At 42.9% G+C, this 18,822-nt stretch overlaps 2 protein-coding genes across 6 annotated transcripts in view; both read left to right on the forward strand.

Moving 5' to 3' along the window:
* Nucleotides 1-18,822, forward strand: part of LOC310693470 (NAD(P) transhydrogenase, mitochondrial-like) — a 963,907-nt gene that overhangs the window by 445,198 nt on the left and 499,887 nt on the right. The window lies entirely within an intron of this gene.
* The window catches only part of CEP152 (centrosomal protein 152), a 50,534-nt gene that overhangs the window by 12,292 nt on the left and 19,420 nt on the right, over nucleotides 1-18,822 (forward strand). For 4 of the 5 annotated variants that reach the window (XM_083475524.1, XM_083475526.1, XM_083475525.1 and 1 more), the window contains 9 exons: nucleotides 1,621-1,761; nucleotides 2,438-2,577; nucleotides 3,242-3,442; nucleotides 6,057-6,204; nucleotides 7,773-7,864; nucleotides 11,315-11,466; nucleotides 13,143-13,341; nucleotides 17,019-17,126; nucleotides 18,265-18,395. In XM_083475524.1, coding sequence (XP_083331650.1) covers nucleotides 1,621-1,761; nucleotides 2,438-2,577; nucleotides 3,242-3,442; nucleotides 6,057-6,204; nucleotides 7,773-7,864; nucleotides 11,315-11,466; nucleotides 13,143-13,341; nucleotides 17,019-17,126; nucleotides 18,265-18,395 — 1,312 coding nt within the window. Of the gene's footprint in view, nucleotides 1-1,620; nucleotides 1,762-2,437; nucleotides 2,578-3,241; nucleotides 3,443-6,056; nucleotides 6,205-7,772; nucleotides 7,865-11,314; nucleotides 11,467-13,142; nucleotides 13,342-17,018; nucleotides 17,127-18,264; nucleotides 18,396-18,822 lie in introns of those variants that run through there. The other variant, XM_083475528.1, reaches the window with a different exon arrangement.

The following is an 18,822-nucleotide window of genomic DNA, read 5'->3' on the forward strand; positions in this document are numbered from 1 at the left end:
ACGAAGAGACTCGCGGAACGGATTAATTTCGTCTTGCGAGGCACCACTGTAACCGGATTTATGAAGCCTTTTGTGGGGAGCCTTTTCCAGATGGTGCCATAGACAGTGGATGGGCAAACTGGAACCTGGCTTCAGAGTTCATGCAGTTCCTATAATCTGGCGTGGAACAGGGCCTCAAGCCCAACACTGAGACACCAAGTTTCTGCACTAACTTCAGTGCTATCCCAGGTGAGCCACAGGTCTGTTGGCCACATCTGCAAGTGAAAAGATTCCTCAGAAGGGCAGCACTCCTTAGCTGACCAACAGTTCACAGATTTCTGACTTGGAGACTACACATGGACCCGAAGGTGCTAGGTCAGCCTCCTTTTGAACCCACCAGATTGGTTTCTCTGCGCCTACTCTCCTTAAAAGTAGCATTCCAGGTAGTATTACCTCAGCCAGGCCTTCAAGGCTCTCTCAATGAAAAAAGAACTGTTTCTCAAGGACAATGTGATTCTTCATACAGACCCTACATTTCACACAAAAACCAGCACCACTATCCACAGTACCTAGGAATTAATATTTCTATCCTTTTTCCTGCACTTCTCCCACCCTATAGAGCAATCTTGGCACATGCTAGATTTCAGAAGGGCAGTTAGGACACACATCGAAAGAACAAAGCGATTTGTATCATTTCATCCTATCATAGCAAGGTGAATTAAGGGTGTGTGTGTGTGTGTGTACACACACACACTCATTCTAGTCTATGAATCACAACACCTGTAGGCACCCAGGTGTGTTACTGCCCACTTGACAGAGTAACAGCTATTTCAACAGCTCTGCACACTCAGGCCAGCATTTATGTTTCCCCATCCCTACAAAATAGAGCTTTGCATCTTGGCAGAGGTATCCCTTTTATTAGCTGTATATTGCAAGGTGTACTGCCTTCACAGTGAGCAGCTTTCAGATGTTTCCTACCCATAATAAACACAGGCTCTGATAGTTGCTGCAGTGATTGCCTCACTATTTGCCAGCGGAACAAAAAATCGGTCACATGCTGAAGGGGCCTTCTCTGGCAGATAAACCAGCCAGCCATGAACACACCCTTCAAGCAACGTGCTCACAACAAGCCTCACAAGACACGCGCTCATACTGCCCCGCCGTTGATCTTGTGGAAGGCTCTCTGCCTTTCCATCATATGATTTGTGTAAGAGTCATAAACAAAAACTGAATGGGAACTAGGAAGGAAGAAGAAGTCTATGTGAATGGTCAAATTGCAGGCAGCCACAGTGCTATTGCCTGGTGGGTTGAGTTCCCTCAATTTATTTTAGTAATTAATATACCACTTAAATGCCAGAATGTTGTAGGTAAAGTTGCTTGCCCAGCAGCTCTGGGACAGCAAAGACTTCATTTGTGGGGTTTTTGGAGTTTAAATATTCGGATCCCTGCATATAAGCTTCATAGTTGGCTCTGCCATCTAATTGGGGTGGGGGGGTGGGAATCAAAAGGCAAAACTTCTGATATTTTTATCAAGATATAATTATCCCTCCATTAAAAAAAAATATGGCCATATTTATATTAGTTGAGGAAACCATACATATTTTAATATCTGATGTTTGGAAGTTGTATCTGAATTGACAGATTCTCCAGACAACATGCAGATTCTGCAACTTCAGGTTCTTAATAAAGCAAAAGGAAGAAAACTGGAAGAACTTAATAACCAGCTGGAAGAAAGAGCCCAGCAGATTAGGTATCTGTCTCATCAGCTTGCAATTGTAAAAGGTAAATCTCTTTGCCTTGGGGAGGAACCTGCAGAGTTTTGGTTTGGTTTGTGAAGATTCTAGGTCCCTTAAAAATAAAATATTTTCTTCTCTGGCAGTGGTGGGGAGCCCCCTGCCCGTAGGCCATATTAGATCCAGAAGGAATCCTCATTTGGAATTTGAGGCTGTTTTCCCCAGTTCACTCCCACTTGGGATTATTGACCGAGATCACTTGCATTCTTGGCAGAGGTGTGTTAGAAGTTTGGGAAATAACAAAGATAAAATGCCAAAAGGGCAGTAAGAGGACCAGATATGCAAGAGTTAATATTGAAGTGCCTATTACAAATAATAAACAAAACAAAGCAGCACACCGTTATTTTGCTGTCATTTATTGTCCGAACTGTAATTTGTTTGTTCATTAAATTAAAACTACACCAATTTGGACCCTAAAATTAAATTACTTCATTAGAGACAAATTGTGTGTTCATTCTTTCCATGCTGATCATTGTATTAATGTTTACAATTGTGTGTGAGCAGGGACTGACTATTTCAGGGGGAGGGAACAGGATTCAACCAGTGGGCAAGATTGTTTGGTCTCCCATGGGCCATTTTGACAGGTAGACATCGTAGTCCTTTCCCCCCACCCCCTCAAACTTAATCTAGCGGTTTTAAATATTTTTCTTTCTTTTTTAAAAAAGATGAAAAAGATGGCATGTGTCTCAGTCTCCAGGAAAGTCAAAAACTCCATCAAAATGCGAAAGAAAGGGAAATTCAGCTTGAAGGCCAAATAAAAGCTTTAGAAACACAAATTCAGACGCTAGCTGCCAACGAGGAGCAGGTACTGTAACTATTACAATTCTCATAGTTATTAAAAGATTTGCCAAAGTACTGCAACATTTCAGAATTTTGTTGGTGATGTCATAAAGAAAAGAGAGCCATCACCCATATATAGTAGGACTCAAATGGATTAGGATTGTTTGGAAAGATATCAGAGATACTAAAAGGGGAACTACAGGATACAGTCTGCAACTAAATCCAATTATAATGCTGTTAGATCATATTAAGCAGCAGATAAAGAACAATCAAAGGCTTCTTGTATCTCATTGTTGTTAGCATCTCAGATAACGTTTGGTAGCAAAATCTTGGAGAAACAGTAATCATCCAGAAATTAATCAGGGACTAAGAAAAGTGTGTGACATCATGGTCTTGAAGAAAACTACGTGCTGTCAATTGCTTTGGGAAAGAAGTATGCAAACAGTCCACATTTCCAAGCAAAACTGGCCTTTTATTATGTATTAGCATTTTTAAAAAGCTTGATTATTATGGATATTTTTAGCCAAATATAGTTGCGTAATACTTGCTTCGTAACATATGATATGGCATTCTATTTAAGAAGTTGAAGAATACTTTGTAACCAGAGAAATTATGTCAAGAATGTTATTTTTTTTAAGGTGGCTAGAGAATCATTTTGAACTAACACGTGCTCCTGTTTGATTTTGTAGCTGATCAAACAATCTAAAGTTGCAGAAGTTGCAATGGAAACCATGCAGCAGCAGCTCTTGGAACTTCGACGCTCTGACACCCTCCAGCGTGCAAGAGAGCAGCATGAGGCGATCGTTGCAGCGCTCAAACAGAAACATGAAGAACAAGCCTTGTCTTTGCAGCAGAAACTGGATGCTAGGAATATAGCATTCCAGGAGCAGGTCAGATTGAGGTTTACAATATTGAAAATACCACACAGAGGGCATGAAACGTTGCGATGTTCTGCTTTTTCCATCTGACAAAGATTCTAAATACCAACTCTCCATTTGAAAATACACTTGGAAGGGAAGCATACGGAATGCATGGAAACTACAAAACCACAGAGCTCAGTTGTCTTCAGTGGCTTTCTCCTTCATTTTAGAAATTGAAACAGATGGTGGTAACTATCCTCACTCCTTTGACTTCCAGTCATGGACCTGCTTTGACAAGATTCCGTAATGCTGAAGATCTCATTCAGCAAATCATTCTTAAAAATTGGGGATCACTTGACTTCAAATTGTTTATACTCCAGCTTTCTTTCCTGCCCCACCACTCCTAGAAGAACAGCCATTTTTCTCTTTCTAAATTGGGCTGCAGTTTCCCAGGGTCACCACCAGAGGCCCCTGGAGGACATTGCTCTTAACGTTGATAAAATTCAATTATCAAAAGCATCCATCTTTGGGACTGGTTCATACTTCCCCACCTTCATTTTTATTTACTAAAGAAGCGATTTAAAACCTTAAAGAGACTTTACCAACTGACATAGCAAAAGATATGAAATCTGAGAAGGGGGTGGTCTAAACTAAAAAAAAAAAAAGCTTTAGGCACTTCTTTTAATCTTTTTCTGTTCCTGCCTCTTTCTACACCCACATGAGGAAAAAAGCCACCCTCCTGGCTGCGTGCTGGAGGCACCATTTTGAAGGATGTGGCTGAAAAGAAAGTTGATTCATCCCACAAAAAGCTCAAGAGGCAATAGCAATAACTCGAAGAGTAGCTTCATATATCAAGCCAGGAGCAAGCTATCCTTGCAACAGCTCCTTTAAGAAACCACAGTATATTGGACTAAGTTTGTGATACCTGAACCATCCTAAAGCCTTGTTTCAATTTTTCTTTTCCTTCCCCCTCCCTCCCTTAAAAAAAAAAATCACTAGTGAAGCAGATTATATGATGTATAAAGGTAAAGGGACCCCTGACCATTAGGTCCAGTCGTGGCCGACTCTGGGGTTGCGGTGCTCATCTCGCTTTATTGGCTGAGGGAGCCGGCGTACAGCTTCCGGGTCATGTGGCCAGCATGATTAAGCCACTTCTGGCGAACCAGAGCAGCACACAGAAACACAGTTTAACTTCCCACTGGAGCGGTACCTATTTATCTACTTGCACTTTGACGTGCTTTTGAATTGCTAGGTTGGCAGGAGCATATGATGTATAATCCTGTGCAAAATATATTCTGGAAAATATGTAAAATATGATTGGATATACTGTATTTTTCGCCCCATAGGACGCACTTTTCCCCCTCCAAAAATAAAGAGGAAATGTGTGTGCGTCCTATGGGGCGAATGCAGGCTTTCGCTGAAGCCTGGAGAATGAGCGGCATCGTTGCACACTGACCCCTATCGCTCTCCAGGCTTCAGGAAGCTATCCGCAAGCCTTGCAAGCCCGGCGGGAGTTCCCGCGGGCTCACAAGGCTTGCGGGCAGCAGCCTGCAGCCCGAAGCACGGGGCGCCCTCTGGAGGGCTCCCCGTGCTCCGGGCGAGTGTCCGTAAGCCTTGCAAGCCTGGCGGGAGGTCCCGCCAGGCGCGCAAGGCTTGGGGTGGCAGCCTTCCGCCCGAAGCATGTGGAGCCCTCCGGAGGGCTCCCCGTGCTTCGGGCGAGTGTCCGCAAGCCTTGCGCGCCCGGCGGGAGGTCCCGCCGGATGCGCAACGCTTGGGGCGGCAGCCTGCAGCCCAAAGCACGGGGAGCCCTCCGGAGGGTGCCCCGTGCTTCGGGCAGGTGTGCGCAAGGCTTGGGGCAGCAGCCGCAGCTGGGGGGGGAGGGTGGAAATAACTATTTTTATTAATTTCCCCCGCCCCCCAAAAAACCGAGGTGCGTCCTATGGGCCGGTGCGCCCTATAGGACGAAAAATACGGTAATATACCATTGCGTCTGTTACTCAAAAAAGAAGTTACATCTTAAAATAATAATAACAATCAGAACATGGTAGTTTGGTGGTGAATTGTTAATTGAAGCAAAAATGTTAATAGCACCCAAATGACATACTTTAGGAATTTCAACTGAAGTAGAGTGGATTAATTAAAAAATAAATAATAATAAGTGGTCATAATAATAACTTTTTCACTGCTGGTATAAATCTGAGATCCAGAAGATGAATTAGATGGCTTACAATGGAATGAAAAAAACAAAATGTCTATACATTTTTTTTTCAATTGTTGTGTTATTTAATTGACAATATGTAAATAGTTTTATGTTTTTGTGTTCCACATTCCCCCCAAACCCAATTGTGAAGTATGGATGATTTTAATATTAAACTTGATTGGGAACAGTGTAGCCTATATGGACACCCATTCTGGTCTTTGTTTGTGTTGCTTGCTGTTTATTTTCAAATACATTTATCTTTAAGCTTTTGATTCTATTGCTTAGCTGTTTTGCCTCTTTTGTGCTCTTGTTCTGTGATGCTGCTGTTAGTTTGGTAATTGTGTTTTAATGTAAGCTTATTTGAGTCCTTTTTGGAGCGGGAAAGTGGCATAATTTTTTTGTAAAGGTATTGATTGGAAACTTTTTATACAATTCTTTTATCAGTCAGAACTTTGCTGCCATCTAAAGGAACATGTGAAACAACTTGAAAGAACTCTTGAGGAAAGCAAAATGGAAAAAAATGAAATTATCAGTCGGCTCTCAAGAAGTCTAGAAGAAAGCCAAAACCAGTGTGCAAATCTTCTGCAGACAGGTTTGTCATATTTGCATTGTTTTGGCGGCAAACATGAATGAAGATCTGCTCAAGTTTTGAATAGGTATTTGCCTGAAAAATCACAATAGTCTCAAAACAGTAACCTTTAGAGTAAAGCTAGGTGCAGATGAAGAAACCATATGTGAGTTCCTTTGGGACAATAGCTTAATGCTATTCTTAAGTATCATCTGAGCATGATAGTTATTGGTTTTTGAATTTGTTTCTGAGGAACTCCAGGTTTCCTCAATGGAAACATCAACTATAACAGAGCCCTGGTAACCTGTGTATTTGACATCACAGAAAGCTGTTGATTCACATTCTTGTTTTGTGTAGTGCAGGAGTAATCAACCTTTTTATACCTACCGCCCACTAATGCATCTTTCTTGATGGTAAAATTTCTTACTGCCCACCAGTGCTCGATGGAAGAAGGATTCAGCTTGTGCCATAGAACCCCCTACCGCCCACCTAGAACCTTGAAACGCCCACTAGTGGGCGGTAGGGACCAGGTTGACAACCCCTGGTGTAGGGTGAAAAGTTGGCCCAACAAGCTTACCTAGCAAATCCTACAAACACCATACATGCTGCGCCCTAGAATCCTCTGAAAAACACTTAGGATTCCGTGGCAAATGTACAGGTATTCCTTGGCCAACAAATCAGTGGTAAAAAGAGTTATTTGAGAGGTAGGAATTAAGAAAGCCCCCCCCCCCATCATATGTAAATAATCCTGGATTGCTCATACATTATGACGAAGCTCATATAGCACTTTCTTTGCTTAGGGTGTCATCCTAAAGAAGCGACTAGATCAGATACCTAGGTGGCATAGGTGGTGAGAGGCCTCTTGCAAGGAGAAAGATGGAAAGTTTCAGCAGAATAAAACTTCTTTTTAAGCGAACCTTGCGTAACAGGGTAAATAAGTGATGATGAGTGTGGCAGGTGATACTTAAGTGACATAAGCCCTGCCAACTCCACACTGAAAAATATTCCTGCTGGCTAAAGAAATACTGTGAAATGTCTCTGTAAGTGGCATTAAAGATACCACTGTATACATTTAGACATCTTGTTCCTTAAAACCCCCCCAAAAAACTTAACTATTTTACCAAGCCAGCCTTGTTCATCCTGTTTTTTTTGGCAGAGTTTCACAGTTTCCTTCAGCTTCGGGCAAGCTAAAGAAAAGCAAACATTGGACATGTCTTATGTACTCATCATTACTTTTATTTTAAAGTGCAAGGAAAAACTCAAAGGAAATAAAGCTGCCACAGTCTCAAATGCTGGAAAAGATTTTTTTTATTAAAAAAACACACCAAAAACCGAGAACTTGAGTACCTTCCATTCACATAGGGCCATAATGTCCACATCCTCTCTGTAGTAGAAAAATCCAGCATTTCAGTGCATCTTTAAAAGGGTACATTTAAAAATGCTGCTACCTGATTACTGTTTCTAATTTGAGTTATTAATGTATATTATTCTTAATGCCAAAATAGACCTTAGTCAAGGTCACTTGACAACCCCTGCCTCTGCCATTCTTACTGTATACTCACGATATATTAATTCCAGCTCTTTCTTTTCAGGTTTGGTGAAGGAGACAAATCAGTTACGCATGCAGCTTCAGCAAGCCCAGTCTGTCCAGCTGATAAGCAATGAAATGAATAAGGCTCTGCAGGTTGGTTTATTATCCTGTTTAAATACTTTACGATTTTGGCCTGGGCACTATTTCAAGGTGCTTACCTGCTAAGCTCTAAGCAGCATGGGGTCCAAATACCTGAAAAAACACTTTACCCTATACCATCCTAGCTATGTCTTCAGATGTCCAGGGGAGGCTCTTCTCAAAACTATCTTTACAGGATATGTGACAACAGGAATCATAGAATCATAGAGTTGGAAGAGACCACAAGGGCCATCGAGTCCAACTCCCTGCCAAGCAGGAAACACCATCAGAGCACTCCTGACATATGATTGTCAAGCCTCTGCTTAAAGACCTATAGAGCAGGAGACTCCACCACACTCCTTGGCAGCAAATTCCACTGTCGAACAGCTCTTACTGTCAGGAAGTTCTTCCTAATGTTTAGGTGGAATCTTCTTTCTTGTAGTTTGGATCCATTGCTCCGTGTCCGCTTCTCTGGAGCAGCAGAAAACAACCTTTCTCCCTCCTCTATGTGACATCCTTTTATATATTTGAACATGGCTATCATATCACCCCTTAACCTCCTCTTCTCCAGGCTAAACATGCCCAGCTCCCTTAGCCGTTCCTCATAAGGAGAAAGAGCCTTCTCTCTTATGGTGCCTTGTTTGTGGAACACTCTCTCCATGGTAGTGCGCCTGGCAGTAGCCTTGAAATGCTTTTGTTGCCAGGTCTAAACCTTCACTGATCTCCCATGCTTTTTATGCTGCATTCTGTGCTGGTCTGCCCATATGTTGCAGTTTGCTGCCCTGGTATTTTTTAATGGTTTATAAACATTCTAAAAAATAGTATGTTGGTGTATGCCGAGATCATTGTGATGTTGGAGACTAGACTGAAAGGTTTATTTTTACTGTCACTAATTTCAGCAGTCCTAAATTCATTTACTATGGAGCTTGCTGTTCAACTCATTGAGGATTACAACAGAGTAAATATGCGTGGGATTTCGCCCCCCCCCCCCGCCCAGTGTGCAAAATACAGGGTAATCCTTATCCCATGTGTTCTTTCATCACACCATAAGATTGTTTCATTTTATTGGCGGGGGATGATGTAGGCAAGCATGACAAAAGGCCACCGTGTGCACTCATTGTGGAACTGGAGCTTTAGCCTACTTTAAAATTTTGTTTATATTTATTTCCTAGCGGAAAAATGGCACTTAATGACATATCTGTAGTGAGAAGTGTGTTGCCATTAAGAATATGAATGAACAAAGTTTTATTACCCATCAAAGATATCTGTGCATACTATAGGGTCACCTCTTGCATTCAACCCATCTTCTTGAAATCCAGGAATCAAAGGACTCTTTCCACCAGGCATTTGCCCTGAATTCTTGGAGACAGTGTCATTGAGTGTCACACCTGGATTCTTCCAGTAATCAGTAGGTTGTAATAGACAGCACTCAGACACTTCCAGAATAAAGTGGCCCAATGAATGTCTGTCAGTCCCTGAAGCTGTTTCATTGATAAAGTAAATTCCTTTGATCAGATACTACCTGGTTCCCAACATGGGGGAAGAGTATGACAATAATATATATATCTTACCAGTTTCACTTTATTTGGACTACAGATCATCATTGTCATATATAGGTACAGTGGTGCCTCGCAAGACGAAATTAATTCGTTCCGCAAGTTTTTTCTTCTTGCGAGTTTTTCGTCTTGCGAAGCACGGTTTCCCATAGGAATGCATTGAAAATCAATCAATGCGTTCCTATGGAAACCGCCTTCAGACCAGGTCCGGGGACAGTCTGTCCCCCGACCTCTTCTGAAGGCTGGGGGGGGGGGGAGAAGGGCTTTTCTTCCCACCGCCAGCCTTCAGAAGGCTGTTCTGAAGGCTGGCGGTGGGAAGAAAAGCCCTTCTCCCCACCTCCCGCCCCGCAAACTCCGGGGACAGAAGGGCTTTGCTGCCGACCGCCAGCATTTTAAAAGCCCCCGCTGTCCCGGGGCGATTTTAAAATGCTGGCGGGCGGCAGCGAAGCCTCCGCTGTCCCGGGGCAATTTTAAAATGCTGGCGGGTGGTAGCGAAGCCTCCGCTGTCCTGGGGCGATTTTAAAATGCTGGCGGGCGGCAGCGAAGCCTCCGCTGTCCCGGGGCGATTTTAAAATGCTGGCGGGCGGCAGCGAAGCCTCCGCTGTCCCGGGGCAATTTTAAAATGCTGGCGGGTGGTAGCGAAGCCTCCGCTGTCCTGGGGCGATTTTAAAATGCTGGCGGGCGGCAGTGAAGGCTTCGCTGCCACCTGCCAGCATTTTAAGATCGCCCGGGACAGCGGAGAAGTCTCCACTGTCCCGGGGGCTTTTAAAATGCTGGGGGTCGGCAGCGAAGTCTCCGCTGTCCCGGGGGCTTTTAAAATGCTGGGGGTCAGCAGCGAAGGCTTCGCTGCCGCCCGTCAGCATTTTAAGATCGCCCTGGACAGCGGAGAAGTCTCCGCTGTCCCGGGAAGGCAGGCGGGGGGGGAGCAAAGACTTTTGCCCCCCGCCGGCCTTCAGAAGAGGTCCAGGACCTCTTCTGAAGGCCGGCGATGGGCGAAAGTCTTTGCTCCCGACCGCCAGCATTCTAAAAGAGGTCCCCGGAGATTTCCCTATGGGCTTTCTTCTTGCGAAGCAAGCCCATAGGGAAATTCGTCTTGCGGAACGACTCAAAAACGGAAAACTCTTTCGTCTTGCGAGGCACCACTGTATTTTAAGAAATTAAACAGATGCTTAACTGCACACTCGGCTGTGACTACAGTTGTCAGATGGTGGTGTGGTTGCTCGAGAGCAAACAGGCAAGACTCCAACCTGTCTTTTCCAGGCTTTATTCTTAGTGCAAAACTATTTACAGTGAAGAGTGCCGCAAGTCCATGTCTGGCTCAGTTGCTAGCAGAATCTGGGAGTGGTCGGTCATTGTACCTCCCCCAGCATAACAGTCGCGTGACCCCGAACCTTCTCCTCCCCTCCCTGCGCTGAAATCTATTTCACAGAATGGGCTCTGGCAAAGGGGTACTTCCCTCCTCTCCGGTTTGCTCAGGCTCAGTGTTGAGTTTCTCCCTAGCATCCCCTGGTCCCACCACTTCCTCTCCACTGGAGGTGGGGCTTTCCTCCTCGCCAGAGGAGGAACTGCTTCGCAAGATATTCGAAGGTTCCCTATAACATGACTGCCCTTCCACCTCTCACCTCTGAGCTGATGGCAGTTCCCTGACAACAGTCAACAACCATTTTGCCGGGGGTTCCATTCCAAGCCCCTCTGCCCAGCATGTATAAGCGAATCCCACTCCCGTTCCACCCTTTTAGTGACATGTTTCATGACATTTTCGGTTATTTCTGGGTTCGGCGCTGTGTGCGATTGCACATCTTTTGGACTTGCATTAATTGTTCATAATAATTGGTTAAATGTTATCAGGCATATATTCCTAACTTATTCTGGATTTGTTTATCTTCCACCCCTCACCCCTGTATTTTAGGAAGAGTTAAAGGAACTTAAAGAAGAATTGGTTTTATATGAATCTGCTGCGAAACATGGTGTGTTTCTCAGTGACCCAGGTGGAGAATTGAATGTAGACGTGACTGATTCTTATGTAGATTTGGGTATTAAAAAGAAAACTGGACTTAACAGGTACTGGGTGAACAGCTTTCTAATCTGAAAATGACTAATACTGAAATGTTGTCCAAATAGTATCATATCTCCCTATTATGTTTTAAAAATTTAAATCTCACTTTCACATGGGGCTTGCAGTAGTCTGCTATCCAAGGGACTGTTCACGTCCATATCTACTTAGCTTTAGTAATTCTGAAGAATTAGTTGTTGCCTTCTCATTCCCTGGACCCCTAAAATTATTCCCCTTATTAATGTACTTGTGTGATACATGTTTTCGTTGCATACTTGTACTTTTGGGTAAAATACAACCGTTACTGCTTTCTATTCGTTTTTCTTGTGTAGATTATTACCAAAGTAGCAGTGGTTTTCATAAGAAGAGAATGGACTTGTAATAGTTGTGTTTAAGATTGATGTAAAGATACAGTATAAACCTTCATTAGTAAGTTTAAGGCTGCCATGTAGTGTGGTGTTAAGGCTTTGTTTTTAAGCCTGCATAAAAATATGCAAGCTGAAGGTGTACAGCTTGAGCTATATTTGTGGTGGTAGAACCAAAAGTTTAGGGCAAGTTTATTTGGTAGAACCAAAAATTTAGGGCAAGTTTATTTGGTCTTGTTTGTTTTGCAGTTTATAAGCCACTTCTTGGGTAAGCCCTCAAGCAGCATACAATAAAACAAAAATAACAGTAAAACAGTGATGAAAATGTTAAATAAAATAATAGCAGTATAGCAAAACAAGATACCAAATAGCTAGATGACAATCTCTAAATGGTACTCCAGATCGAAGAATGTCTAAACAATGCAATTTCTATTAGCCCTTGGAAAGTTGAGAGGGAAGGGACTAGGTGGGCATATGATGAGTTCACAACTCTCCTTAGATAGAAACTGAATGGGTAGCACTGCTAGAATTAGTTATGGGAAAAGTTGAAATTTTGATAGAGCCAGTGTGGCGTAATGGTTAGTGTTGGACTAGGACCTGGAAGAGCAGGGTTTGAATCCCCACTCAGCCATGAAGCTCACTGCCTCACCATCTCTTAGCCTAAACTACCTTGCAGGGCTGTTGTGAAATGGGGAGGAGGAGAACCATGTACCCCACCCTGTGATCCTTGGAAGACAAAAGGTGGCATATATATATGCAATAAATAACTAAAATAAACAGGATGGTTATTACTCTCCTTAGGTAAAAAACTGAATGGCTAGCACTGCTATAATCAGTTACGGGGAAAGTTGAAAATGAGGCCCCAGTGACACAAGCCAACTGGAAGGGTAATCCGTATATCCTATAATATCTACATGCAAAAGTGAATTTGTGAGCTCTTCATTTGTCGTTTAAGTAAGCAGGTGCCTTAAACTCTTTTATAGTGAGTCCATTTTAAACTACTCTGTTGCCAGTTATCGCATCCTAGAATTGCAAAGCTAGAGCTCTCTGCAATGAATAGAATACACAGTCCAAGAACCAGATACCAGGTCAACTTCTATTGCCGCTTCAAAGCAAACCTGAAAGGCAAAGGATACATACAGATAAAACTGTTTGCCTCAGCCTACTTGTTTATTTGGGAGCAAGTCTCACTGAAATGGAACTTTAGGATGCAGCCTTAGTACATAAAATAATTCCAAGTGGCTCAGAATCTCAAAGTCTTCCAATAACTATAGGCTACTAATGCAACTATCCCCCCCCCCCTTGGTAATGTTCAACAGCGCTGCACTGACTAAAGAAGCAGATAAAGAATTTTCTAAAGATGAGATCATCTTACAGCTGAAGATTGAACTAGAACGTTTACTGAATAGTAACAAAACAAAGAGGAACCGCATTTCTCGGTTACAGAGTGACCTTGATGATTACCAGAGAACAGTTGAAGACCTGAAGGAGCAACTAGTGAAAACAAATGTGCATGAGGTTTGTTTTAATTGTGGTGTGCGTTTTGAAATATTGATATACTTTTCAGTTTTCCCTTTTCACTTGGAGTAACGAGACATCCAGTATCCTGGGCTATAACTACAAATTGCCCAGGAAGTCAAGAAACATGTGATAAACTTCTGGGTCATTCCTGTGATCCTAGGTTCCTCCTCTTCCTGTCTTCAGCCAGGACTGAGCCTTTTCTCATACATCCTTTCTTCAGCTTTTCCACCATGCCCATATTCTTCTTTCTATTATTACTTGTTTGATTACTGCCACTCATCTTCGAGTTTCTCCATTTTTCCTCTTAGCTTTCTCATCTGTTTCTATTCCCCATAGCTCAAAAGCATTACTCAACGTCCTGCCAAATTTATGAAGAAACTTAAAACCCCAGTAGTAGATGTGCCCGGGTTCTTCTTCCCTTGAATGATGACTCTTCTCTCAGATGCTTCTGCTGTAGCCCTCTGGGTCATCTCCACCTCCTTTTCCCCCAGAGTCATCCTTTTCTAAGCAGTGGCTGTGATGCAAGATAAGGACCTAGATGACAAAACCTTAATAAGGAGCCTTCCCAGAATTGCCAAGGACAATCTACACTCATTGCAGATGCTACCATAGATGTCCTGTAGTTTTCAGCTCAACCCATTGCTGCCTCAACTGTAGTGTGGGTGTCCTTGTAGCTGCACTAATGGAACTCAACAGTGGCAAAAGAGCCCTCTTTTGAGCAGCCTTCCAATCCCAGAGAGAGTAGATGCCAAAAAATGCAGGTTCAGGCAGCTGTCCAGTGAAGAAGGGCTCCTCAAGAGTAAAGGCCTCTTGGAGAGCAGATTTAAGTGTTTACTATAGGAGCCAACACCTGGGACGCGGGTGGCGCTGTGGGTTAAACCACAGAGCCTAGGACTTGCCAATCAGAAGGTCGGCGGTTCGAATCCCTGTGACAGGGTGAGCTCCCGTTGCTCACTCCCTGCTCCTGCCAACCTAGCAGTTCAAAAGCACATCAAAGTGCAAGTAGATAAATAGGTACCGCTCCAGTGGGAAGGTAAACGGTGTTTCCGTGCGCTGCTCTGGTTTGCCAGAAGCGGCTTATTCATGCTGGCCACATGACCCGGAAGCTGTACGCTGGCTCCCTCGGCCAGTAAAGCGAGATGAGCGCCGCAACCCCAGAGTCGGTCACGACTGGACCTAATGGTCAGGGGTCCCTTTACCTTATAGGAGCCAACACCTAGCGGGCCATTTGGGCTTCGGCCCCCGCAATAAAATATTGGTGGACATTGCCATTCAAATGGTGTGTGTGCACCGTGTCATGTGATCAGCTATGTGGGGTGGGGCTTGCCTGGGCACCTGCAATATTTTATTCAAGTTGGCACCCCTAGTATTTACAGCTGGTCCTGGGTAGAGTTTGGTACATTCGAATATATGAGTGCTTAGTTGAGATCCAGTAGCTGATGGAACAGCCCATGACTTTTGAATCCCAGATTACTGAATTGTCTTACTTATTCTGTCCTATCTTGTGCATATTGTATGTCTCACTTACGCTAATTTGCTCCTGGGGGTACCCAGCATTCCCCCCCCCCATTAAATTTAAAACTTGGATTGGATTTCAAACAAACCCAAACTTAGTGGTCAATAATTATGGACATGAAAGTAGTTCATACTGTTACACTTTGGAATTTAGTTTACGAGACTGTAAATGATTGTAGGTGGTTAGATCATCCAGAAATCAGGGGCTAAGTGTTGCCAGCTCCTGGATGGTATTATTTAACTTGTAGTTGTAATACGTATTGAATACAAAGACTCAATATAGTTGCTATAATAATTACACCCCATATTTGTGTCAGATGATTGGATTTGATTAGTCCTCATGTTTATTCAGCCCTCCTTAACAACTGCTTTAACCAGGTATGAACCAAAAGGAGAGAAAAAACCACCATCTTGGATTGTGTTAGGTGGATGTGGTAAACAATATTTAAGCAGTACTGCTGGTGAATTAATGGGTGGTGTTCAGTAAAGTTTTACTTCGAGTAGACCCATTGAAATGAATGGACCTAGCATGCTCATTAATTTCACTGGGTCTGTTCAGAGCAAAACTTTGTTGAATTCTACTCAGTATTTGGAGAAGCCATGTGCTTCCTATACAGTATGCGAAGATGCAGCCCTCTGATGGTGAAGATGGCTGCTATTGTAGTTGGAGGCAATGCCCTAGGTCAGAGCTTTCCAAACTGTGTCGTGACACATTAGTGTGTTGGCTGCGGTGTGTAGGTGTGTTGCACGAATTGCTCCCTGTGTTCCTCCTGGGCCTTGAAAGGGGTTAGTTTAACCCCCAGTTTGCTAGTAAAACTGAATTACTGTGTCGTGAAGTGATGCATGTCTTAAAAGTGTCAGCAACATGAAAAGTTTGGAAAGCTCTGTCCTAGATAATATTACACAAAGAATAAAACAGGTGATTTTCTTCATAAGAAACTGATGTCTGCCCTTTTGGTAGGAGCCAAGTTTTATTACAGCTATATGCACTGGCCCTTTTGTTATTTTAATTTCCTGTGCTTAGCTTAAAGCACACTCTTCGTGCTGAACAACTGTATGTGGTGTTTTTGCTTACATGAGAGAGTTGCTTAAGAATAAGATGGAGTACTGTAATTTAAGTTCTGTAACTTGGTTTACTGGCCTAGGATAAAATGGCTAGAATATGATAGTGCTGGCTGATGGACTGTACTGGATATGTTGAAACCTTTGCCTTGATGCTGAAACATATTTACTTGGAAGTACAGTTATGTGAATCATTTAGTTGCTTCTTGTGCTGCTTGGACAGTTCTTGGACCTGGAAAGTCATGTGGGAAGCACTGACAATAGTTATTCTTCTGCCAAAATTGCCCAGCTGGCCCTAATATTTAAAACTCCACGAGTGTGCCTACTTGCTATAGCATCCATGTTGCATTACCTGCCATACCAAATAAAACACAGACACTTACATCAGGTTTTTGGATAACAGTGTGTTAGGACATAATTTGACGGCTTTGTGCTGTGCTCTGCAATCATGGCTTTGTTCCACATAGCATAAACCTATTGTGCACCAGCCAGCAAAAAGAGGCACGTATATAACACACAATCCTATCTGGATCTAGTTCCAAGTGAGCTGTGTTTTGGTACTCTCTGTGCTTTGTATTTTCTTTTTCCGCCAGCAACTTGCATCAGGGATGGTTAGCATGGCGTTCCAGATGTTGTTGGACTTGTTTCCATCAGCCCCGGCCAGCACGACCAGGGATGCTGGGAGTTGTAGCCCAACAAAATCTGGGGGTCCACAGGTTAGCAACCCTGATATGCATAATTGACAAATTCACCTTGTGAGTGGTAAGTATTGCATGTTGGGGTTACATTTTTACTTTTTCGCTTTTGGGAAGTGTTGGGCTTCATTTCTGATTCATTTCAAATGTTCCAGTGTTAGCTTTCGTCCAGATGACATGTACTGAGTGTCTTCACAAGTGGCTGTATGAAAAGTTTTTCTTTGGCATCTCTCACAAAGTTTTTCATTACCTGACAATTTAACAGTCCCTAGTCCCTCCCTCCCTTTTTTCTTTCTGGTATTGGTACTTTAAACTGTTACGTCTTCTAGGATCGGGGCAGCACAGAGCTATTTTGCTGTATATGTATATGTTGTCTGAACTCATTTTCCCCTCCTTTATTAGCCCAGAGGAAGAAATATAGAGAATCTACTCGATCCCGTACAGTCTAATGTCTCTGAAGAAATGCTGAAGCTCAGAAAGGGAAATCAGGATTTGAAACAAGAAACTGAGGTGGGTTTTTACCATGTCAGTTTTCTTTCCATCTAAGGATAGGATGGGATGGGATCACTCAGAAAATGGCTTACGTATGTTGGAGACCTGAGAGTGCGAACAGATACAGTTGCATATATATCTTGATACTGAGAGTAAAGGGATCCTTATAAAAAGTCTAGACAAAAATGAACATGGTAATTTGCTACAGTACCCACACTAAAGTAAAATGAGGGAGGGGAGGATATACGGTACCTACCCTGAAGGAAGCAGAACCTAAGTTAGGGGCCCTTGCATTTTGTTTGAGAATTATGCTCTCCCCATCAATAACCTGTACCAGCAAGGCAACAGCATCTCTCACCCATTCTTTGGTCCATGACGTCATTGAGGAGCAAAGAGCTCCTGTTGGAGCTTTGAGCTACTCAACTTGAAAATCTGAGGTTTTAAGTACTATTTTGAGCCCATGTATCCTCATGGAGAAGGAAGAGGTCTTTTTCAACAAGTGAGTGCTGTAACATCTTTATTCCTTTGTGCCATTGTACCATCCTACAAGTTCCTTGCCCATTTTGTAATTGAAAAGACACAGTCCTCATGAGAAATGACTAGCTGGTTATCTGTATGTTTCCTGAATCATGGCTTTATCTTTGGAAGAAGACTATTGTCTGCAGAAAACTTTCCCACAGGAAGTGATAATGTATGCTGGTAACACAGGATTAGTCTGCTGATCTTATTATGAGGTCAGAATATTTATTGATGCCTTCCAAGTTACATTTAAGATACGAACTATTTGTTGAGGAGACCCCTTGTTATGTAAATTTATGCCAACTGCACTGATGCTATGATCTACAGAAATAAACCATAGTCAAAGTTCAGATTGGCACCCATTGTTACATTACTTTGTGATGTCACTGCACTATATGTTTTCTACCCCACATCATTGGCTCCCACTGGCAAAAGGAAAGATGCACACAGTGTTAGAACACACATGTTCATACCTGTTTTGGGAGAGAAAAGAACTTTACTCAGGGATGCCACTTTTGGCAGTGTTACCCATAAAATGTTTCTCTGTAAAGGCAGGACATGTTAATAAGATGTGAGCATTATTCCAATTTAAATTGACCTTTTATCATTATTCCTCTCTTATTTTTTGTTTGGACAGAGCCTTAACGCACGTATTCGGGAATTAATAGAAAACCAAGAAAAACTGAAAAATGCAAATCAGGAGCTATGTAGTCAAATGAGACAGATGATTCAGGAGTCTGATCGGGATAAGCAAGAAGCTCTTGACAGGTAATGTGGGGGAGTGGGAAGCTAACACAATGTCCTGCATGTGCCTATAAATGTTACTTTTTGATTTTCTCTGTTTAGGAGATAAAGAAGTAGAAAACGGATTCTATATTTATTAGGACTTGTCCGTACTAGTAGTAGCCAAGGAGGTGAGGGTTAGCTTTCCACCTCCAGCTGCAACCACCAGGAAGATGATGATGATGATGATGATATCCCACCCTCCCCAGCCGAAGCCGTGCTCAGGGCGGCTAACAACAATAAACTAGTATAACATTCTAAAATCATTTCATTATAAAATTAATTCAACTCAAATTGATGGCAACCATTAGGCTAAAGTTCTGTGAAGATTGCCAGAGGAGGGAGTCAGGCTGTGCCCTGACCAAAGGCCTGGTGGAACAACTCTGTCTTGCAGGCCCTGCGGAAAGATGTC

The sequence above is a fragment of the Podarcis liolepis genome, assembly GCF_965112155.1.
Source record: "Podarcis liolepis genome assembly, chromosome: 14".
NCBI classification, from domain to species: Eukaryota; Metazoa; Chordata; class Lepidosauria; order Squamata; family Lacertidae; genus Podarcis; species Podarcis liolepis.